Genomic DNA, 22,318 nt, shown 5'->3' with positions numbered 1-22,318 from the left:
CACATGGTGGGTGCGTGCTCTAAAGGGAGGAGAAGCTGTCAGGAGATGTGCTGGTGCCATCCCAGCTGTAGGAGCAGGGGCTGGGTGAGGAGGAGGCGCTGGGCTTGTTCCTGTGCTTGGAGCTGAGCTCTGCCTGCAGAGGTGCTGGGGGCGAAGCAGGAGCCTTCTGTGTGCAGGAGCTGAAAAGCATTTATCTTAGCGTGTGTAATTTATTATAGTAATATATATTATATAATCATTTCTATTATCACAATATATAACAATTTTAATTACATTATATTACAACTTATTACAAAAGTAAGTCTCTGTCACTGTCCCCCATTGCCCTTTGTCCTCCCCCCAGGCACCATGGTCAGGAGCCTGGCTCTGTATTCTCTATGTCCTCCTTGCCGGTACAGGCAGCCATCCCTGACAGCCTTCCCTTCTCAAGATCTCAGGTCTCCATCAGCCTTCCCTTCTTCGGGATGGACAAGCCCAGCTCCCCCAGCCTCTCCCCACAGGCACCGTGCTCCAGTCCCTGCCTGTTCCGAGGGCCCATTGCTAAACCCACTGCTGCTTGCCAATACCGTTCCTGAACTGGGGATCTGAAACCTGGATGGAGTATTCCAGAGCATCCCTTCCCTTGTCCTCCTGCCGTGCTCCTGGTCACACAGCCCGCCATGCTCAGGCAGAACAGACTTCTCAGAGCAGAACCATTCAGTTTTCCACCGCCGCTCCCCCCCCCTCAAGTTCAGATGCGTTGTCCTGGTGCTGGTGCTGGTGACGGAGCTGTGCTGGCAGAAGGTCGTGGTTTAAGCCCAGCCGGCAACCCAGAACCACGCAGCCCCCGCCTTCCTCCCCCCGCTCCCGGAGGGATGGGGAGAAGAATCGAGGGAATGTAACCTCCCCGGGCAGTCCGGTACCTCCGGTAGAACGCCTTTCGGCTGCATTCCCATGAAGAACAGGGAACAGCTTTGGGGGTCCTTGCTCAGACACTGGGACCCCACGGAAGGGCAGTGGTTATTTTCCAGAAGAGCTGGATGAAGCGAGCAGAGGATGGCCGGGTGCTGAGGGCTGTGGCAGCGCTGGCAGGGATACTGAAGGGGCTCGCAATGGGACCGAAGATCACTGTGCTAGTGTCCCGTGTGGTATCAGCAGTCCTGGAGCAGAAAGGAGCCCACTGGCTGTCTCCGTCAGGTGTTTGAAAATAGCAGGCCACCCTTGTGGAACAGGATGATACGGGAATCGTGGTCACCAGTGTTGTGAATCCAGCGTCCTTTGCAGGACAATCAGCAGAACCACTAACACACGACTGCCCGGCCACCACAGAGACTGTGTACTCGAGCCCACCAGACCTGACAGGAAAACCTCTGGAAGATGCGGAACGAGAGCCCCGGAACTGGCTGAAGATAAAAGGATAAATATTTGGACTGATTCTAAACACGCGTTTGGTGTGGTCCCTGCACATGGTGCCATCCGGAAAGAGCGAGGACCTCTGAACACACAGGGGGAGCAGATTAAACACGCTACAGAAGTACTACGCCTACTGGAAGCTGTTCAGCTACCCAAAGAGGCGGCTGTTACGTACTGTGGAGGGCATCCGCAAGGTGACTCTGACCAGGAAACTGGAAATCATTTGGGCGGTTTTGAAGCCGAACGAGCAGCTGAACAGTCTCAAATCGTGTCCTTAACCCCTGATGGCAAGCTAACAATGGAGAAATCTAAACCCAGATGTTCAAGGGAGGAGAGAAAATTGATTGAAGATCTCAAAGGACAGGAAAACAAAGAGGGCTGGGTTCAGATACCTGGTGGGCGAATTGTCATTCCCTATAACCAACTCTGGAAGCTGCTTCAGGAGGAACACAATGAAACTCACTGGGGTAGCAACTCTTTGTATAAATACATAGACAAACAAACGGTAGGAAGGAATCTATGCGGCATAGGTCAGTCAGTGACAATGTCAGCTCTGCCTCAAGAATAATCCTAAACTGAAAATAGGAATCAGATTGGGACAATTGGGAGAGGAAGTTACCGGGGACAGCAGCGGCAAACAGATCTTTCCGAATGACCGAGACCAGGAGGTTATCAACGTTTGCTGGTGTTAACGGATACTTGCGCAGACCGGCCAGAAGCGTTCCCTTGTAGGGTACATAATGCAAGACAAGTAATTGGAGCAGTGTTAAACGATACAACACCTCAGTCTGGGGTACCAGAGGCAATTTCTTCCAGCCGAGGCTCGCACTTTAACGCAAAATAGTTACAAGAAATTAGCAAAAAATTAGCAATTGATTGGCAGCCACACGTTCCATGCACGCCTCAGGCCGGGGGGCAAGAAGAAGAGATGGGACAACAGATCAATAAAATATGTCAGGAAGTGAATTTATATTGGTACCAAGCCCTACCACTGGCTCTGTCAAGAACTCGCACTAAACCTTGGTCAAAAGAGGAGGTTAGCCCATTTGATATTCTGTATGGAAGACCATATCAGTCCCGGTTTAAAGGAGAAAGTCTTCAGGAAGTGGGGGAAGGCTATCTCCGACAGTTTCTGATCAATCCGGGAAAACAATTAGCAGAGAGAAATAAGAGAACAGTAGGGAGAAGAGCGGGAGGTTTGGATTGTCCGAGTCACCCTTTCGGATCTGGAGACTGGGTTTATGGGAAGAATATTTCTCTGCAGGAGAAGTGGAGCGGAGCGTACAGATGTTATTGACCACCCTTCCAGCAGTGAAGATACAGGAGCAACCTGCTTGGATGCGTTATTCCAGAGTAAAGAAAGCACCAGAACCAGAGGACACATGGCGGATCGAAGCTTGAGCATCGCTCATGACTTGGACTCCCATGATAACTGGCGTGCCAGCTTGGGACCAAAACATACCTGAAATGAGTGCAGACCGTTACTAAGGTTTTTAATCGTAGTGACTGTTGGGTGTGTGCACGGTTGCCTAAATCAGGGGAAAATCCGCACCTTCCGTTATTTGGCGTTCCAATTTCCAGCACTATCTCATGGACAAATTTGTGGGTGAACACTAGCATCTACATCCGAGGGAAAGGTTAAAATTTGGGATAGCTAATCCTAATCCACGGAAACAATATTATACCTGTGTACAAAGATGTATCGCACCAGGAACCAGAGGATGAGACTGTTTGTTTAAATGCCACAGGTGTAGATCACTCTTCAAATTACAATTACGTTATTAATATAGATGGTATTGTAGTTCAGTGGTGGCCCGTTCCTAAAGGGAAAGGATGCTATTGGTTGTGTGGAGAAAATGCTTATAAGACCCTACCCCTCAACTGGAAGGGGGCATGCACCTTAGGTGCTGCAATACCCAAACTTACTATTATAGACATGTATGCTTCTGGAACCTGGGTTAGAAGTTTTGCTAAACGGATTAAGCGAGGGTTTAACCCTATTGCTGAACGGAACACCGCATTTCATAGCTTTGTGAGATGGCTGATTCCATCTTTGGGAGTAAGGGAATTAGAGAAGGCAGTCGTAAATATCTCAGCAACCCCAGAGGAAATACAAAGTAAAACCATTGATATAATCCAGGTGGAACAAAAAGAGGGAACTAGCCTATCTAAAGGGGCATCACAGAACCGAACGGCTCTAGACATGTTCTTGGCTTCACAAGGAGGGGTTTGTTCCATCACCAACGAAAGGTGCTGTTCCTACACAGATCAAGGTGGCAGAATTGAAACAGATCTGGACGGAATTTGGAAACAAACTGAAATATTTCATAAAATGGCCAAGGATGATAGCTCCTGGGGGTCTGGGGAGACATGGGAAAAGTTAACTTCCTGGTTACCTGATCGCTCCTGGTTGAGGCAACTGGCTGCAGGAATATTAATGTGAATTGTCTTCATATTGATTACTTGTGGTATGAGACAATGTTCCTTCTGGTCTTGTAAACAGTCTATGATAAGTTATGAAGATTGGACAAGAAATGAAATCAAGCAGCAAGTAGAAACAGGAAACTGTTTCAAAAAGACTCTAGATGGTAATGGTAATATAGAAAATTCTGCAAAAGAATCTGCGAAAGGACAGAAAAAGGGGGGATTTGAGACAAGGAGGCACAAAAGCACAAAATGTAATCAGTTCTAAGTAATATTAAGTTTGATGGCTTTGTAATGGAAAATAACTGCAGTGCTTGAAGGTAGTTGACATAGGTTTAGGTCCTTAGGACCTTAGTACAAAAAGTGTAAGAAAAGCAGCATAGGAAAACAGGACCTGGGGATGGGGAGTGTCTGGGACTAGCACATGTCCAGGATGGGAGCGGTGAAACTAACGGGTAAGTAGGACAGGATGATTGCTGTGTCTGTAATGTGAATTAAGGTGGTGCTTCAAAGACTGCCAGAAGTTATGAAGACTGTTGGGAGAAGTACCCGACCCTCAGAGACCCCCACGACATGGGAGAAACTGTCCGGAAAATGATGTAATCCACGTGTAGCCTCGGGGACATGTCTGTGTGCCCAGTGACTGCGTAAGAATGGCCTGGACAGCAATGCGGGGACACCCGTTAGGAGGAGCCGTCCCCCGTGTCTCCCGGCACCGCAATAAAGAATGCCTGCTTGTCAGCTGGAAACTCTGCTGGCGAGTTTGTTCCTGGAGTTTTCTCCGAATCACTGCTGAACCCAGGACAGAATCCACCCCTTATTCCATACCATTGACAGCATGCTCGCATTTTCAATATACCATCACTCATATATATCCATATATATACATCCACACACAAAGAGAGAGAGATCATTCCTTAGTGCATGGACCAATCCCTATAAAGCTGCTGAGTCCACCCGGTCCATGATGTTGGACTCCATCTCTTGTAACAGTCTTTCAGAGCAGGAGAGGCGGTGTGCAGTGTTGGATCGTTGCCTGCTGATGATACCGCAGAACCCGTCTGGCAGACAGGGATTATTCTTCGTTATCACAGGAGCTGCAGTAAAATCAGCTCTTCCGCTCCATCTGGGAACCTGCTCACCAGAGACTGAAGCCGCAGCTCTCATGGGATGATCAGCCTTGACCCTTGTTCCTATTTTCAATTCACGCACCCGTTCCTCCAAAGCTGAAGTAGGTTTTCCATCCCACTTCGTCATGTCTTCTCCATGACCCCGCAGGTAAAACCATAGGGTGGCCCGTGGTGTTTGCCTTCTATATCTTCTGTCTCGAACAATAGGACGTCTTTTGTTAACAGCTGAGACGTGTGTTGGTACACGTGAGGAGCTGGATAAATCAGATAGATCGTCCCTCAATTGTTTGACATCCTGGGACAGTTTTTCCACAGCTGAGATGATGGAAGGGGTGAGATTGTCTTCGAACTCTCGGAGTTTATGAATCATTTCATCCACTGTTGGTGTTACTATGTCACCCCAGGTTACTGTTGCCAATGAATGGGCATATGATGACGGTGCATTCCGTGTAAGTTTTCGCCACATGGGTCCTGTACATTCGACTTCATCTGGGTCTATGGGTATATCTCCGTTATTCGGTTTGGTGTGATAGATCATCTCTACGATGGCTGATTCCCTCAGAGACTGGATGCCTTTGTCTAAAGTAGTCCACTTGGCCGAACGACTCGTAACATCATCCTTGTATGGAAATCTTTCTTTCACAGCTGCCAAGAGCCGTCTCCAAAGACTGAGGGACCTTTTCTCTCTTGCAATTGCTTTGTCAATTCCCCCTTCTCTAGCAAGTGATCCCAGCTGCTTGGCTTCCGTACCTCCTAGTTCGTGACCATCGGCCCCATTGTCGCAGGTGATGATGTGCTCCCCTGTTTGATGGGTAAAATCTTTCCGCCTATTCTGTAGCTCGGTTGAGGTCCAGGGTTGAGAAGTCACCTCTTCTTCTTTTTCTTCGCCATGTGATGATGACTCCTGATCAGATGCTGTCCCGGATAGTGAGTGCATTGTTTCTTTTCTGCTTTTCCCCTTGCGTACAGGGGCAACCGCTATTGGCACGAATTGGTCCTCCGGTTTAGCTGCAGTGGTGATCGCTGTGGTTGGAGCGGCTGCAGTATCTGTTGCCGGGGTTTGGGCAGCTGCTGTAGAGCGGAGTCGGGAGCTGCTTCCAGGCGCTGCTCCCACAGCGGAGGAGCCAGGACACGGATCTGCTGCCGGGCCTCCCGCGCTGCTCTCGCTCCTCGCTTGCCCTCCCATCGCCCGCATCCTCTCCGGCGCCCGCTCCCGGCCGTGCCGCAGCGCCGCGGGACTCGAGCGCTCTGAGCAGCGAGCGGCGCCCGACCGAGCCCAAGCGCACGCGGGGAGAGGCGGGGACCTGGGGGCTCTGAGGCGTCCCTGGGGCGATGGGGGAGGTTCGGGGGGGGGGGTTCCCCTGCTTGTTGGGGGGCTCTAGAGGGGGTGGGAAGCCCGGGGCGGGGGTGTCACGGGGGGGGGGGCAGAGCTTCTGCCCTGGCACCTTTGGTCTGAGCCCCGCGCCGGCCCCAGGCGCCCCCTTCCCTCCCCGGCCAGCGCAGAACCGCGCGGCACCCGCGCAGCTTCCCCCGCCGGGGCTGGAAGCGGAGCCCGAGGAGCGGGAGCGCGCGAGGACTCGAGCAGGGGCACACACGGGGGGTGCGGCTGGGATGGACCCGGGCCGCGGGGCAGGAACCGCCCGCCCCCACCCGCGGCAGCGCCGGGACCCCGGCTCCGGGGAGCCCCGGGATGCGCTGGGAAGCGCCGCGGCCCCGCCGAGCCCCGCGGGTCCCGATCCCAGCCCCGGCCCCGGCCCCGCCGCGGTCTCTTTAAGGCGCGCGGCGCCGTTTCCCGCCGTTGCGTCATCCTCCCTCGTGACCGCCGCGGGTTCCCAGGGGCGGCTCCGCCCCGCCCTCCCGCTCCTATTGGCCCGCAGTGCTCGGGACGTCACGGCGCGGTGCGCGCCCGTTGGCTGCGGCTGGCGCGAGCGTTGCGTCAGGGCCCTTAAAAGGGGCGCGGGCGGCGGGCGCGGGGCAGCGCGGAGCGATGCGGCCAAGGATGAGCGAGCGGCGGAGCTGGGCCCGGGGCAGCCGCGGGACGGGGCCGCGCAGGGAGGCGCTGCCGGTACCGACCTGGGGCGGAGGGCGCGGGGCTCCCGGGTACCTTCAGGCCCCCAGCGTGGGGCCGGGCCGGGGCGCAGCGGCGGCAGCGCCGCGGCCGCTTCCCCGTTCAGCGGCGGTGCCCGCGAGGTGCGGGTAGCGCCGACCCCGCCGCGCTCTGTCCGCAGGCATCGGGGGGGCGGAGCGTCCTTGCGGACCACCACACCTGAGGGCAGGTAAGGGCGGGCGCAGCGCCTGGGGCTGCCGCCACCGGCGTCCCCGCGCCGAGCCCCGGCCTCAAGCAGCCGCTGTTCTCCGTGCCCCGCGCAGAGCGGCCCGCACGCGGGGGACGATGGCAGCCGAGGGTCTGCCTGCGGGGGACCCCCCAGCGGCCCCGTCCGGCTGGGAGCTGGAGGCCTGGTACCAGGACCTGCAGGAGGTGCTGGCGGCCGCGGAGCCCAGCGGAGCCCCCGCGCCCTGGGGGCCCGAGCAGGTGAGGGGCGGCCGCGGCCCGGGCGGGCGGGCGCGGGGCAGGGGGGCGCCGTCACCCGGCGCTGGTGCTCGCTCTCTGCCCGCAGGCGGCGCTGCGCGGCGCGGAGGGCGCGGGCCCGGAGCCCTGCGCGCTGGACGCTGCCCTGGCCGCGGAGCTGCTGGAGCTGCTGGGCCCGCAGAGCGAGGCCGGTCCCGAGCCAGCGCCGCTGGGAGCAGCCTCCGGCCGCGGTTCCCCGCCCCAGGAGGAGGCGGCCGCCGCCCGGCGCGGGGTGAAGCGGCCGCGCTGCGGCGGCTCCGCGGCCAGCAGGGAGCGCGCCAAGCACCGGGAGCGCGCCAGCGAGCAGCGGGTGCTGGAGCTGACGGCCCACAACGAGCGGCTCCGCGCCGAGATCCAGCGGCTCAGCACCGAGGTGCAGCGCACGCGGGCGGCCCTCATCGACCGCATCGTGAACCTCCGGCGGGCCTAGGCAGCGCTGCTGCCGCACAGGACTGCGGCCCCCAGGCCTGGGGGGCAGCCATGAACTGCAAGGGCGCTGCCCCGCCGGCACAGACTGAAGCTGCGGGGAGGGCACCGCGACCACGCGTGGTTGTGCAGGGTTCGCGCTTTATTACAGCCACAGCCACCAGCCCCGTGTGGTCTCTGGGCAGCACCGGGAGCCCTGGTGCTACTTCTTGTGCTTCCCCTTGGGTGCAGGGACTTCGGGGCTCCTGCCCTCTGCTAATGCCAGCTGCTGCTTCAGAGCCAGCAGCTTGGCCACCTCCACCTCGATCTGTGCCTTCTCCGCCTTGTTGGCCTTCAGCTGCCGCACGTGGTTGCCCTGGGGCAGGTCGGGGGGAAGCAATGAGGGCTTGGGGAGGTAAAGGCGAGACAGGGCCACCCCTCTGCCCCCTGCTCACCTGCCTGGCCACCTCCTGCGCCAGCTCCTGGAGCCGCTGCGGGTCAGTGGGAGCCACGAGCGTCTCCGGGGCTGGGGGCGCTGGTTTGGCCTGGGGAAGGACAGCAGCAGGCGTGAGCCCTGGTCCCAGCCCTCAGGGGTAGAGCTCTGCACCCAGCTCCCCTCGTACTGGAGAAGGGGAGGTCGCTGCAGCACCCCTGAGGCAGTGCCAGGGCATTACCTGCGGCTCTACCGCGAGCTCTTCAGGCTGGGAAAGGAGAGACAGCAAATGAGGGGGGGACAGAGAGCTGAGGCGGAGGAGCTGAGGAGACCCCCACTCACCTGGCCCCCCCCGAAGCGCCTGCGCAGGGCTTCAACCCGGTCGGGCTCCAGCTTCTGGAAGAGGGGACTCACCTGCAGCAGGGGGGAGAGGGGGTCACCCCACAGAGCCACTGCTCCTGGGCCCCGCAGCACTGCCCTCCCCTCCACCTACAGTGCCCACACGATGCCCAGCGGGCAGGGTGCAGGTGAAGTCGTGGCTCAGGACGAAGCAGTCCGGGGGGATGCGGAGCTGCCCCTGGATGGCCAAGCTGACGCTGGGCATGTAGGGCTGCAGCATGACAGCCAGCAGGGAAGCCATGTTCACAGCCACGCCGGTCACTGTCCCTGCGCGCTGCCTGTGGGGCAGGAAACCCTCTGTCAGTGCCAGCTCCCAGCCCAGCGCCCCCCCGTCTTCCCCCATACCTGTCCTTTTCATCCCCCTTGATCCGCTTCCAGGGCTCATTCACCTGGATGTACTGGTTACCGTGGCGAGAGATGCTGAGGATGCATCTCAGAGCATCCCGGATGCTGGGGGGAAGAGGGGGGTCAGTGCCCGCTCTAGGGCCGGGCTCTGCCCTCCACCCTCACAGCCCTGGCTCCAGGGTTCCAGCCACCCACCGGACTTTCTCCAGGAGCTGGTGGTACTGGCGCAGCTCCAGCGTGACGCGGGCCAGGAGCCGCTTGTCATCGGGCGTCAGCACCATGCTGGGGACGGTGCCACCGAAGAACTTGCACACGAACATGCCAGCCCTGCGCACAGAGGCAGAGCAGGCGTCAGCAGAGCCTGGGGACGGGCCCAGAGACCGGCCCTGCCCGGCCAGGCTGCCCCAGAACCTGTTGATGAAGTTGCCCAGGTTATTGAGCAGCTCCGAGTTGTTCTTGAGCATGAGGTCGCTCCAGGAGAAAGCGCTGTCCTGCCCCTCGGGCCGCAGGTACAGCAGGTAGAAGCGCCAGATGTCCGCAGGGATGCCCGTGTCCTTGGCCATGTCCCCAAACACTCCCACACCGCGGCTCTTGGAAAACTTCCCATCCTCGTAGTTCAGGTACTCTGGGGAGGGCAGCGGAGATCCCATGGTGGGGCCCAAGCATGGACACTCCCCCCCCCAATCCACAGCGCCCTCCGGTACCTGTGGCAATGAGGTGGTTCACCAGGGTGTAGTTGTCGTCGGCACCCAGGAGCGAGCAGGGGAAGATGACGCTGTGGAAGGGAACGTTGTCCTTGGCCATGAAGTTGTAGAGCTCAACCTGATGGGCAGCAGTGGGGGAACGCATCAGTGGTGTCCAGCTCTGTCCCCACCTCCAGCCTCCAGCAGCACCAGGCTCCTACCTGCTGTGGGTTCTTCCACCACCTCTCCCACTGCTCGGTGTAGTTGGCTGTAATGGACAAGTACCCAATGGGAGCATCAAACCACACGTAAAAGACCTGGGGAAGAGGGTGACGCGTGAGCACGGGAGCCCCGAGCAGGGCACCCGGGGACAAGCACCGCAACCCAGGGGCCAGGCTGGAGCCACCTTGTCACGGAAGCCATCGAGGGGCACCGGTGTGCCCCACTTGAGGTCACGGGTGATGCAGCGGGGCTTGAGCCCGTCCCGGATCCAGGAGCGGGTGATGTAGCGAGCGTTGGCCGTCCAGTCCCCCGTGGCCCAGGACTGCTCCAGCCAGGCCTCCAGCCGCGGCTCCAGCTGCAGGGAGCACACAGGGGCCGGCAGTGGTACCAGGGCTGCCCCAGCCCCTCTGCACTCCCCCAGGGACGGGCTCACCTTCGGGAGGTCCAGGAAGAGGTGCTGGGTGGGCTTCACTACGGGAACACCCCTGCACAGTTTGCACTGTGGGCTCTGCCGGCAGAAACAGCGGCTGGAGGAAGCCCAGGGCAAGGCTGGGGGGGTCTCAGGCAGAGCAGGGGCAGGGCTGTGGGGTGGTCCCCAGAGGCTCCTGTCCCACCTTCAGCTCCACAGCGTTGATGAGTTTGCCGCATTTATCGCACTGGTCCCCCCGGGCCTCCTCGTAGTTGCAGAAGGGGCAAGTGCCCTCCACGAAGCGGTCGGCCAGGAAGCGCTGGCAGCCCTCGCACTGCAGCTGCTCCACCGTGTCCTGCAGCAGGAACCCGCGCACCAGCAGGCGCTCGAAGATGTCCTGGGCAATCCTGGGACGGGAGAGGAAGAGGAAGGGGGCAGCCCCCATCAGCCACGGAGCACGAAGCACCCTCAGCCAGGCCCACGGGGCTGCCCCCGCCGTGGCCCTTGCACGCGAGCCCCTCACGTGGTCTGGCTCGGCGTGGTGGTGCGGCCGAAGCAGTCGAAGGAGATGTCAAACCAGCGGTAGATGTCGGCGTGGATGGCGTTGTACTTGTCGCAGATCTCCTGCGGCGTCAGCCCCTCTTCCACCGCCTTGGTCTCGGTGGCGGTGCCGTACTCGTCCGTGCCGCACACGTACAACGTGTTCCAGTTGCGCAGGCGGCAGTACCTGCGCGGGCAGGGTCCTGTGACACCGCTGCAGGCAGCGGGGAGCACGGCAGCCCCCGATGCACATCCCCAGGGAGCCTTCCCGCAGCAAAAGTCACCTGGCAAAGGTGTCGGCGCTGAGGACGCAGCCGATGATGTTGCCAAGGTGGGGCACGTTGTTCACATAGGGCAGGGCGCTGGTGATCAGGACGTTCCTCATGCCCTCCACGGGCAGCCTGGCACGGGCAGGGCACTCAGGGCAGGCACAAAGAGCAACACGGCCACCCCCCAACAACAACGTGGGATCAGCCCAGGTCCGGGACGTGTGGGGCAGCCCTCGTGCCGCCCCAGGACTCACACAGGCTTCTGAGGCTGCCAGGGCTTGGGCAGCGCCGCAGCACCACGGGCCCAGGCGTCCGCAGCAGCTGCGATCTCGTCCTCTGTCAGGGCCCGCTCGGAGCCTTCCTCCTCCTGCAGGGGAAGCGGGTCCCGGTAAGGGGCTGTCAGCACCAGCGCCACGGGGCCCATCCTGGGGCCAGGGCTGCACCTCGGGCTCGTTACTGGTGGCTCTCTGCATGGCCAGGCAGGGCGGAGGCTGCCTCTGCAGGTAGGACTTGAACTCCAGCAGCGCCTTGGGCATCAGGACGGCATCGGCAGCGTCCCTGCAAGCCTCCGAGAGCGTCATGTTCTGGAACCAGGTCCTCAGTGCCTGCAGCTCACCTCGGGGTGACGAGAGAGCAGCGTGATGCTTACGGCCACAGCACGGCACGGGATGCCCGCTCCGTCCCACGCTTACCTGGCAGGCTGCTCTCCTCCTGCACGACGGGGAACAAGGTGCCCCACACAACCACATCGGCCACGGACGGGGTGTCCTGTGCCAGAGCAGCCGTCAGGGCCGGCCGCAGCCAGAGCAGCCCCCCCGGGACAAGGACCCAGCGCCCCGGTGCCACTCACCCCAGCGAGGAAAGCAGCGCCCGTCCTGGCCAAGCTCTGCTCGATGTGGGCCAGCGGCTCCCGCAGGGCCTGCACCGCCTCCGGCGCCCTCCTGCCGAGCACCAGCCGGGCGTAGAGCGCGGCGGCGGCCGCGGGCTGCGGGCGAGAGCGGCGCGGTCAATGCGGGCCGGGCCCGGCGGGGGGGGCCGGGGGCCGCGCACCCACCTGCAGCTCCGTGGCCTCCCACTCCAGCCACTGGTTGCCGAGGTCCGTGGGCTCGTCCCCGCGGCACAGGAAGAAGAACCTGGAGGCGGGGGGGGGTGAGGTGCGTGCGCGGCAGCGGCGGCCCGCGGGCCCCCGGTACTCACTGGCAGATGGCGTTGGGCGAGAAGAGGACGGCGCCGCTCTCCAGCTCCAACGCCGGGGCCCACGGCGGCCTCAGCGGGGCTCGCGGCGGCTCTGCGGGAGACACGAGTCAGCGCCCGCGGGGATCGGGCCGGGCCGGGCCGGGGGGGGCCGCGCTCACCGCTGGGGTCGCCCCACACGAGCTGCACCGGGGCGGCGGCGGCGCCGGCGGCCGCCAGCACCTTCAGCGCCGCGGGGCCGCGCACCGGGACCCGCAGCCGCATGGCCGCGCGCGGGGCACGCCGGGACCGTGCTCTGCCGCCCCGCCAGCCGCAACTCTCGCGAGAGCCGCGGTCGCCATAGAGACCTGCGGGGGCAGGGCCGCGAGCGCCGCGCTGCGGGCACCGGGGGTACCGGAGGCACCGGGAAGGCCGCGGGGAGCCCGCAGCCGGGGCAGCCCCTCGGGTGCCCTCCTCCCTTCCGCCAGCCCGGCACCGGCGGGAGCGCTCTGGCTCGCGGGAGACGGCGCTGGCCCCACCGGCTCTGCCTGGCCCGGGGGCCCCGGTGTCCCCTCAACCCGCGCCCCCTCCCCGCACGGCTTCGCCACCTCGCCCCGTGCCCCCCCCGCCTCACCGCGGCAGCTGCCGGGGCAGGGTCGGTGCGGGACCCAGCCGGGACGTGCAGCCCCGAGCAGGGGGTCCCGCTGCCCCCCATGAGCTCAGCTCCCAGCCCCATGGCTGCAGGCGCTGGGGCTCGGTTCCCCCTGTTCCCAGCCCCACAGCGGCGAGGAGGGCCCGAGCCGGATCCCGCGGAGCTGAGCTGTTTATTGGGAGCACTGGGAGCTACAGAGACAGCCCCACGGGCTGGGAATGGGGGGCAGAGCCAGGGTATATACAAGCGGGGGGGGGCAGGGAGGGATTCCCAGCGGGAATACCCAGAGCTGGGGGGGCTCCAGGCTGCTCTCACTTCTGCAGCCGCTTGATGCGGGCGTCTATGGCCGCAAAGTTGTCTTCCACAATGGCCAGGTTCTCCTTCATCGTCTTCTGGACCTGGGGGCGGGGTGCACAGGGAAGGGCTCAGTGGTGGGGGGCAGGATGGGGACCCCCCCCTCCACCGCCTGGGTGCTGGTGGGCCCCACCTCTGCCAGCAGCACCGCGTTGTCCTTGAGAGCCCCGGCCACCTCCTGCTGCGTGGTGTCCAAGTGCAGCAGGACCTGCCCGAACTGGATGGCTGGGGGCAGCAGGGAAGAGAGCTCAGTGCTGGCTGGGGGGGGACAGGAGCAGCGCTCCCCCCGCAGGGCATGGCCCCAGCGCTGCCTCCATTCCCTCACCTTGCTCGTGCAGGTCCCTGAGGGTCACCAACCTCTGCACGACATCGGGCAGGGCGCTGGCCACCGGGTCCCAGCGCTGCAGCGTCTCGTAGATCTGGTGGATCTGGGGTGCAGCAAGAAGGGGGGGGGGTCAGGACAGTGTCGGGGGGGCCATGGACCCCCTGCCATGCTGGGGGGGACTCTCGGGGGACCCTCACCTTGCTCTGGGTGTCGGCGTCCTGCACAGTTGACTTGTGCTTGGCAATCTCATTGACCTTCCCCAGGACGCTCTGGGGACAGGGGGAAGGAGATGGGAGACCCCAAATGCACCCATGCTCACCCCATGGCACCCCTCTTCCCATTCCCTCCTTCCATCCCCCCTCACCTGCAGCCGGGCCTCCACCTGGTCCAGCACAGCCACATCCAGGATGTTCACCTTGGCCTGCAGGACCTGCACGGTCTCCTGGGGACAGAGTGGGATGAGGGGGGACACAGCAGCACCCGGGGTGCTATGGGCACGGCCTGGGGGGCAGCAGGGACCCTGCATCCCACCACCACCCGTTTGACTCACCATGAGGCTGCTGCCCTTCAGCCCAACCAACAGCGGGTTCTGTGGGGAAGGGAACGGCATCAGTGGGGCAGGATGTGGGGCAGGAGGGATGTGGCACGAACCCCCCCAAGCCCCTCACCTGGCTGTCGGGCTCGCACCGCACCGTGGCCTCCAGCTGCGCCAGGCGCTTCTCCAGCTCCGCCATCTGCAGCAAGATGGAACCATGGAACACGTTGGGATGAAGGGACCTTAAAGCTCCTCCAGCTCCAACCCCTGCCATGGGCAGGGACCCCTTCCACTGGAGCAGCTTGCTCCAAGCCCCTGTGTCCAACCTGGCCTTGAACACTGCCAGGGATGGGGCAGCCACAGCTTCTCTGGGCACCCTGGGCCAGCGCCTCAGCACCCTCACAGGGAAGAGCTTCTGCCTAAGAGCTCAGCTCAGTCTCCCCTCTGGCAGGTTCAAGCCATTCCCCTTGGCCTGTCCCTACAGGCCCTTGTCCCAAGCCCCTCTCCAGGTTTCCTGCAGCCCCTTTAGGCACTGGAGCTGCTCTCAGGTCTCCCCTTCAGGAGCCTTCTCTTCTCCACCTGCCCCAGCCCAGCTCTCTCAGCCTGGCTCCAGCCCTCGCAGCAGCTCCGTGCCCTCCCCTGGCCTCGCTCCAGCAGCTCCAGGTCCCTGTCAGGACTCACCTTGGCGCTCTGGGCAAACTGCTCCTGCTCCGGCCTCCAGTAGAGCTCAAAGGTGACGGCGTCTGCGGTGGGCGCTGGGGCTTTGGCAGGGCTCTTCCCTAGGGTCCCTTTGCTGCACTTGGCCACCTCCAGCTGCTGCAGCAGGCGCCTGGCGGGGAGGGGGAGGTGGGCGCAGGACCCCAGCACCCTCCCTCGCCCCCCACGCTGCCCCCAGCTCCCCACTCACTTGGCCAGGGCACCGTCAGGGTCTGCAAAGTCGACGGCTGCCGTGGGGCCCAGGAGCTTCTCCAGGTGGCTGGAGACCAGCTGCTGCTTCAGGCCCTCGACCTGCCTGGCCAAGGCCATGGGTGTCAGCTCCTCCTCTGCTGCCGCCTCCTTCACCGTGCTCTGAGAGAGAGCAAAGGGCGCCTGTGTCACCCCCAGGTCATGGGGTGCTCGGGTCACCCTTGGGTGATGGGGTGGTTGTGCCACCCCTCTGCTGATGCTCACCTGGATCTGCTCCACCTCCCTGGCCAGCTCCTGCACCTCGTACTGCAGGCGCTGGTACCGCTGCTGGGGCGTCTCTTTGGCACCCAGCCCCTCAGCGACCTGCAGAGAGAACGGGGTGGGGGTCCATGGTCTGCCTGGGCTGCAGGCACCCAGGATGGAACACTGGTACCCAGCCATCCGTGCCCACACAGGGCAGGGGTTCCCCAGGGAGAACCCGGGGGTGAGGCCCCCAGCAGACAAGCAGGAGCCACGGTCATGTTCACAAAACCCTCACCCTCATGTGGTGCTCATGGGGCTCAGAGAGGGACGTGGCAGGACATGAGCTGCCCAGGAGGGTCCTGAGCACACTGGTGACAACGTCCTCCTCCAAGTGACAGGAGCCAGCGAGGAGAAGGGCTCCGCTGGAGCTCATCTGCCCCAGCAGGGAGGGCCCAAGGCAGACCAGGCTGTAGCAACCAGGAGACGGTGGGGCTGAGGGTGGGCAGGAGGGGTCCTGGGCTTTGGGCCTCCTCAAAGGTCTGCTTGGGGCAGGCAATGGAAGGAAGAGGGACCCAAGAGAGGTTCCTGATGTCCCAGGATCACCTCCAAGCTCCAGAGCACCACATCCCCAGCAGGCAGCCAGGGGCTGCCGGGGGGACCAGGAGCTCCTGGCCAAAGCCAGGCACAGACAGGAGGAGGCAGAGGCCGGAGCAGGGACAGGGAAGCTGGGAGGAGGAGACACGGCCCCGGCAGCCAGGGCTGGGGTCTGGAAAGCCAAAGCCCAGCTGGAAGTCAGCCTGGGCTGGGATGTGCAAGGCAACAAGGGCTGCCCAGCCCCACCTTCCTTCCTTGAGCTACTCCCAGGTGCTCAAGGACATTTCAGGTACCCAAGGGCTCTCTGCCGTGGTCTTCAGCCCCAAAAGCTCCAGCCACGCTGCCCAAGGCACACAAGGCAAAGGCAGGGACTGGGGGAACTGAAGGAAGCTGTAGATCAGGTTCAAGACCATCTAAGGGAAGTGAAGGTGCACAAGTCATAGAACCAGAGACCGGGCTGGGCTGCAGGGACCTGAAAGCTCCTCCAGCGCCAACCCCTGCCACAGGCAGGGACACCTTCCACTGAGCAGCTTGCTCCAAGGCCACAGGACCTGACAAGATGCATCTGTGGGTGCTGACAGAGCCGGTGCCCGAGGCTCCCAAGCCATTATCCATCAGCTGTGAGAAGGCCTGGTGGTGGAGTCCCCACTGCCTGGAAATGGGGCCATATCCCCCCCCCGTTCTAAAAAGGGACCCAAGGCAGAGGCAGGGAAGGCCAGGAGGGGTCAGCCTGACCTCTGCCAGCGAGATCGTGGCGAGATCCTCCTGGAAAACATGTGAAGGCACAGGGACAACAGGGGGGTACCGGTGACAGCCAACGTGGCATTGCTAAGGGCAAGTCACACCTGACACATGTGGTGGCCTTCTATGATGGAGCCAGGGTTAGTGGGTAAGGATGGAATGTACCTGGATTTGTGCAAGGCATTCGACACTGTCCTGCACGACATCCTTGTCTCTAAACCGGAGACATGGATTTGGTGGATGGAGCACCCGGTGGATAAGGAATGGGCTGGGTGGCCACATGCAGAGAGCTGGGGTCAATGGCTCCACGTCCACATGGTGACCAGTGATGCCACCCAGAGGGACCTGGCCAGGCTGGAGAGGCAGGACCATGCGAAGCTCATGGAGCTCAACCAGGCCAAGGGCAAGGTCCTGCCCCTGGGTCAGGGCAATCCCAGCCCGGACACAGGCTGGGGGAGACCTGATGGAGCAGCCTGAGGAGAGGGACTTTGGGTGCTGGGTGAGAAGCTCCCCATGACCCGGCTCTATGTGACTCTAAGGCTAAAACTGGAAACCATTTCCAGGTCCGTGAATGACAAACAAACATCAAGAGATCTCAGCATGGCTTCGGCGAGGGGAGGTCAGGCTTGACCAGCTCCGTGGGCTTCCACACTGAACTGGCTGGTAGAGACAGCGGAGCCGTGGGCAGCACCTGCTGCCCTCAGGAGAGCCTTCAGCACGGTCTCCAAGGGAAGCTGTTGCAGCCTGTGCTGGATGAGGGGGCCATGGGGGGCACCATAAGTGGCCAAAAAGCAAAGCCCAGGGGATGGGGAGCACCGGTCCCAAGTGCAGCTGGAGGCAAGGCAGGAGCAGCGTACCCAGGGCTCAGCGCTGGGGCTGATGCCCTCATTAACGGGCTGGAGGATGGGGCAGGCTGAGCTTCGTCCTTGCCTCATCCTCACCTTCTGGTGTCCGCTGTCCAGAGGGACCTGGACAGGACCCATTGCTCAGCAGGAACGTCACGGAGCAAAACAAGGAGCAGTGCAGAGCCCTGGGGTGGGGAGGACCAGCCCCCAGCACCAGGATATGCTGGAAAGCAGCTCTGGAAAAGGCGCCAGAGCTCTTGGTGGACACCAAGCTAAACATGGCACCAACCAGGGTGCGGGCAGCACCAGGAGCATGGTGGATGAGGGAGCGGATCCCTCTCCTCAGCACTGCCAAGGCCACAGCTGGCAACGGAGATGGTGGAGTTGCCATCCTTGGACATGGTCCTGGGCAACCCCGGTGGCCCTGCTTGAGCAGCTGGGTCGGACCAGAGCTCCAGAGGTGCCATCCCTCCTGCACCCTTGGCAGGTTGCTGTGACCGGTGGCCCTGGGCAGGGGCGTCCCTGTGGGGCCCAAGCTCTGGGCATCTCTGCTCTCACCATCTCATACTCCCCAGACTCGTAGCCCGTTGTCCTGGTCTTGGTGATGCGGTCAGAGAAATCTAAAAGGAGAAGAGCAGAGGGGTCACCCCGAAGCCCCCCGTGCCCCCCAGCCCAGCCTTCCCCGTGCTCCTTGGCTCACCCACTCCCTCGGTGCCCAGGCGCTTGTCCCTGAACTTCTCATAGGCAGCGTTGGGGTTGATGATGAGATGCTCCACGCTGGTACTGGTGAGCTCCTCCTGCACACAGCGCTTGGGGTTAGGGGGGAGGCAGCAAACAAGGGCACCAGGGGCCTCGGTGGGGACAGTGATGGGCAGAGCAGGGGCAGAGGGAGCGCCACGCTCCCCAGGACACAGCCCCAGGGCCTGCTGTGGGGACACTGGGTCCTCCTGGCAGCAGGGCCACAGTTCCAAGGCTTGAAACCCTTTGGTAGCCCCTTGAGCAGTCTGAGGAACCCAGCCCGGGGGGGCTGCATCTGCCCCACAGCCACATCTCGGGGTGCTGGGCACTGGGGTGCTGGTAGAACATCAGCCCCTCAAAGGGGCTTTGCCCAGAGCTTGGCGCGTGAGTGGAGATGAGGAGCCTGGGGGGGACCCCAGAGCATCAGGGCCCTGCGGGAGGCACCCGAAGGGCTCCTCCAGGCCACGGCAGCCCCTGTGCAGCCCCTGCAGCCGCCGTGGCCTGGGGCAGGCGTGGGGGGAGCTGCGGGAGGGAGGGGGCAGCAGCGGGAGCAGCGGCGCAGCAGCCGACGGGGGGGGCTCTTACCAGCTCCTTGCGTTCCCCAGAGGTGAGAAAGTCAGAGCAAGGGGGGGGAAGAGAAGAGACAAAACCGCATTAGAAGGTTGGGCCGGGGCCGAACCCCCCCGCGGCCCTGCAGCGAAGCTCAGCCCCGCCACAGGGCACAGGGGGGCCATGGGGCTGCCCCCCTCCATGGCCCCCCAGGGGCAATCAGTGCTGGAGGCAACCAGGGCCAGGCTGGGCGAGGCGGCCGCAGGAGCAGGGTGCTGGGGGTGGCACAGCCAAGCCCCTGCCCTGGCACCGTCCTCCAGCTCTGGCTCCTCTGTAACCCCTGGGGCAGACGGGAGCAGAGGTGGGGGCCGGGATGGGCCCCCCCCAGCAGCCCAATGCCTGGTGCCTCCCCCAGGGGTTGGAGAAGGCAGCGGCTGCGGTGCAGGGGGGCAAAATCAAGGCCAGAGCCTGGAGGAGCCGGGCCCTGCTCAGCAGCGATGGAGGCTCAGCTGCGTCCTGCCCCACAGCGTGCAGGCAGCGTGCTTGGGGGGCAGGAGCCCCACCATGGCGGGGGGTCCCGAAAGACAAAGAGGGCAGCGCATGCAGTCAGCAGGCAGAGAGAGCAAAGGAGAGCAGGGAGGAGGCGGCAGCGGCGGCAGCAGCAGCAGCAGCAGCAGCACGTTGTGTCCTGAGCCCCAGCACTGCCTCCCCTCTGCCCCACGGCAGGGAGGCCCCACAGCGGGGCACTGGTGACCGCGGGGTACATGCAGGAAGCGCCTCACCCCCCCAGCACGCGACAGCAGAGCAGCACCCGGGGCTTACTTGTGCAAACTTAGAGTCCAGCAAAGGTGGGGCGCGGGGGGAAAACGCAGGTCAGGTCAGCGAGGCCAGAGGCAGACACACGGAAGCTGCGCGGGGGGGGCCGGGAGGAGGAGGAGGGAGGGAGGGGGCAGCACCCACAGCCCGGCTGGGAACACGCGGGGGGTCACCGGGCCGGCACCGCCCTGGTCCTGGCGCTGTTCCCGTGTGACCGAGGTCTGATGGGGGTGATTTAGGCTGGAAACAACGCGTTCCGGTGCGTCCTGGGTGTGCCAAGGGATCTCTTTGCACCCCCTCAGAACTGGGGGGCTGCCACTGCCCCATGGCTGTACCCCAAAACTGCTCCCTGCCCCCTGGGTCTTGCCTCCATGGTGCCAAATCCTGGCTCCCCCCTCAGCAGCACATTCCCGAGGGTCCGTGATCCATGAGCACCCATCAGGCTTCGGCCTCACCAGCAGAGCTGGGGGTCACCACGCAGCCCTTGTGCCGTGCCAGCGGCGGGGACAGGCCCCTGGTGCCACCCCCCTGCCAAAGGCACCCCGCAGCAGCCGCACGGCCTGGATGGGACAGGGCCGTGGCTCTGTGGGAGCCCGAGGCGTTTTGGGGTTGTTTTTGGGGGTGCGCCCCACCTCCACAGCCTGCCCTCCCCCTCCGTGCGCTGCCCCCAGCACGGCTCCTGCTGCCCTGGGCCGGGTTGCACAGGATGGGGATGGCACCGGGAGAGGCACAGCTGGGGGGGGACACCAAGGACGGGGGGGGCACCGCGCTGCCGGCCCCCCCCAGGCACCACGGGGGGGGCACAGGGCCGGGACACGAGTCCATGGGCAGTGACCCTGCCGCGGCCCCGCGGGATGGGGGGGATGCAGGCGCTGGGGGGCCCGGGGGGGTCTCACCGCCTCGAACTCGGCCTGGTCGTCCTCGGGCAGGTCGCTGGTCTCATAGACATCGGGCTCGTTCCTGGCCTGGGGCACGACGGGTTCCAGTGAGAGCCGGCTGAGGGGGACCCCCAAACCCCCCCAACGCCTCCCATTGTCCCTGCACCCCCAAACCCCCCCAACGCCTCCCATTGCCCCTGCACCCCCAAACCCCCCCAACGCCTCCCATTGCCCCTGCACCCCCAAACCCCCCCCAACGCCTCCCATTGCCCCTGCACCCCCAAACCCCCCCAACGCCTCCCATTGCCCCTGCACCCCCAAACCCCCCCAACGCCTCCCATTGTCCCTGCACCCCCAAACCCCCCCAACGCCTCCCATTGTCCCTGCACCCCCAAACCCCCCCAACGCCTCCCATTGCCCCTGCACCCCCAAACCCCCCCAACGCCTCCCATTGCCCCTGCACCCCCAAACCCCCCCAACGCCTCCCATTGCCCCTGCACCCCCAAACCCCCCCAACGCCTCCCATTGTCCCTGCACCCCCAAACCCCCCCAACGCCTCCCATTGCCCCTGCACCCCCAAACCCCCCCAACGCCTCCCATTCCCCCTGCACCCCCAAACCCCCCCAACGCCTCCCATTGCCCCTGCACCCCCAAACCCCCCCAACGCCTCCCATTGCCCCTGCACCCCCAACACCCTCATGGGCTGACCTGGAGCCCCTCTGCCATCCCCTCACCCCCACCACAGCTCCCACAGTTCATGGGGACCCCCCCGGGGCCCCCCTGCACCCCCCCTGCACCCGACCGGCCCCCTCAGTCTCACACAGGCCCCGCGATTCCCCCATGTCCGCAGGGCCCCTCCGATCTCCTCATGCACCCCCTGTGCCCCCTCCCCGGCCCGGGCCCGCACTCACGATGCCGGGCAGGTCGGCGTACTTGGGGTCGGCCATTTCAGGGGGTCGGTAACGGGGGGGAACCGTAACGGGGGGGGGTCGGGCCCGCGTCTGCCAAGAGCCGAGCGGGGCCGGGGCGGGCGGGGCCGATCTCGCGAGAACAGCGCGGGAAGAGCGTGTGGGGCGGGGCCTTCGTGGAGGGGGCGTGGCCTGGCGGGATGGGGCGCGTGGCACGGGGGGCGATGGGGGGCACGTGGGGGGCACATGGCGGGCACATGGCGGGGTACATGGGGGACATAGGGAGGGGGCAGATGGGGGGCACATGGGGGGGTACCCACGGGAACTACACAAGGGGGTGGGTCACACAGAGGGTACCCACAAGGGTTACATAAGGGGGGGGTACTTGGAGTGGGCTGTGCCCGGGAGGGCTCCATCCAGGCGTGGTTTTGGGGGGGGGTCACACACGAATGTGCCCGGCCTCAGTGCTGGGGGGCAGGGGCATGAGTCAGAACCGGTGGATTCCCCGGTGGGGAAGGGAACTGTCCCTGTGCCGACACCGCCCCCCCCATCCGGACCAGAGTCAGCACCGTCCTGCCCCCCCCGCCATGAATCAGCACTTTGGGGGCACGGTTCTCCCCCTCATCTCCGTCCACCTTAAGATGTTCCGACAGCTCCACCTTAACACGGCGGGGGGAGAACGGGCTGGGGGCGGCTCCCCCCTCCCCATCACCCGGTACCGGGGCTGCAGCGGCGACAGCGGCGCGGTCACTGGAGTAGGGAGCGCTGCGGAGCTTCCTCCACCCCGGCACCGCCCTCCCGCCGCCCCCCGCACGCCCGGGTACCATCCTGCATCCCTGGG

At 63.5% G+C, this 22,318-nt stretch overlaps 3 protein-coding genes across 11 annotated transcripts; 1 reads left to right on the top strand and 2 right to left on the bottom strand.

Annotated features, from left to right (window-relative positions):
- Positions 1–6,943: 6,943 nt before the first annotated feature.
- Positions 6,944–8,069, top strand: DDIT3 (DNA damage inducible transcript 3). The gene is made up of 3 exons (XM_080635356.1): positions 6,944–7,011; positions 7,175–7,479; positions 7,565–8,069. The coding sequence occupies exons 2-3, from the start codon at positions 7,339–7,341 to the stop codon at positions 7,943–7,945; spliced, it is 522 nt and encodes a 173-aa protein (XP_080491482.1). The 5' UTR covers positions 6,944–7,011; positions 7,175–7,338; the 3' UTR covers positions 7,946–8,069.
- MARS1 (methionyl-tRNA synthetase 1) lies at positions 8,052–13,121 on the bottom strand. 8 transcript variants are annotated; one of them, XM_080635352.1, is made up of 22 exons: positions 12,576–13,121; positions 12,418–12,508; positions 12,275–12,353; positions 12,071–12,205; positions 11,913–11,988; positions 11,664–11,778; positions 11,475–11,587; positions 11,236–11,352; positions 10,935–11,138; positions 10,617–10,818; positions 10,436–10,510; positions 10,187–10,357; positions 10,002–10,097; positions 9,802–9,919; positions 9,509–9,722; positions 9,293–9,424; positions 9,098–9,202; positions 8,847–9,030; positions 8,696–8,767; positions 8,595–8,621; positions 8,376–8,465; positions 8,052–8,296 (listed from the first exon to the last, which is right to left on the bottom strand). In XM_080635352.1, the coding sequence occupies exons 1-22, from the start codon at positions 13,106–13,108 to the stop codon at positions 8,144–8,146; spliced, it is 3,102 nt and encodes a 1,033-aa protein (XP_080491478.1). In that variant the 5' UTR covers positions 13,109–13,121; the 3' UTR covers positions 8,052–8,143. The 8 variants fall into 8 exon arrangements, with proteins under 8 accessions (XP_080491478.1, XP_080491481.1, XP_080491479.1 ...); XM_080635355.1 differs by having other exon boundaries at positions 11,664–11,836; positions 12,576–12,791; XM_080635353.1 differs by lacking the exon at positions 12,275–12,353 and having other exon boundaries at positions 11,664–11,836.
- A 100-nt stretch (positions 13,122–13,221) lies between these two features.
- DCTN2 (dynactin subunit 2) lies at positions 13,222–21,516 on the bottom strand (the record flags this gene model as incomplete). 2 transcript variants are annotated; one of them, XM_080635481.1, is made up of 14 exons in its annotated part: positions 13,222–13,443; positions 13,533–13,624; positions 13,725–13,827; positions 13,922–13,993; positions 14,089–14,166; positions 14,275–14,313; positions 14,393–14,458; positions 14,941–15,088; positions 15,167–15,327; positions 15,430–15,528; positions 18,147–18,208; positions 18,289–18,385; positions 20,588–20,656; positions 21,481–21,516. In XM_080635481.1, the coding sequence occupies 14 exons, from the start codon at positions 21,514–21,516 to the stop codon at positions 13,357–13,359; spliced, it is 1,209 nt and encodes a 402-aa protein (XP_080491607.1). In that variant the 3' UTR covers positions 13,222–13,356. The 2 variants fall into 2 exon arrangements, with proteins under 2 accessions (XP_080491607.1, XP_080491608.1); XM_080635482.1 differs by having other exon boundaries at positions 18,289–18,382.
- Between the last annotated feature and the right edge of the window lie 802 nt (positions 21,517–22,318).

This window comes from Psittacula echo, assembly GCF_963264785.1.
Source record: "Psittacula echo genome assembly, chromosome: 27".
Lineage (NCBI taxonomy): Eukaryota > Metazoa > Chordata > Aves > Psittaciformes > Psittacidae > Psittacula > Psittacula echo.
The sequence above is the reverse complement of the archived record's forward strand: the minus strand, read 5'-3'. Positions and strand labels throughout refer to the sequence as shown.

Bases quoted from the DNA above. Each gene is read 5' to 3' on its own strand.
- DDIT3 (XM_080635356.1), top strand. From the start codon at position 7,339: ATGGCAGCCGAGGGTCTGCCTGCGGGGGACCCCCCAGCGGCCCCGTCC. The intron at 7,480-7,564 runs GTGAGGGGCGGC...CTCTGCCCGCAG, and splicing joins CGCCCTGGGGGCCCGAGCAG to GCGGCGCTGCGCGGCGCGGA.
- MARS1 (XM_080635348.1), bottom strand. From the start codon at position 13,108: ATGGGGGGCAGCGGGACCCCCTGCTCGGGGCTGCACGTCCCGGCTGGG. The intron at 9,425-9,508 runs GTTCTGGGGCAG...CTCTGTGCGCAG, and splicing joins CTGGGCAACTTCATCAACAG to GGCTGGCATGTTCGTGTGCA. The intron at 9,203-9,292 runs GTGGGTGGCTGG...TCTTCCCCCCAG, and splicing joins CAGCTCCTGGAGAAAGTCCG to CATCCGGGATGCTCTGAGAT.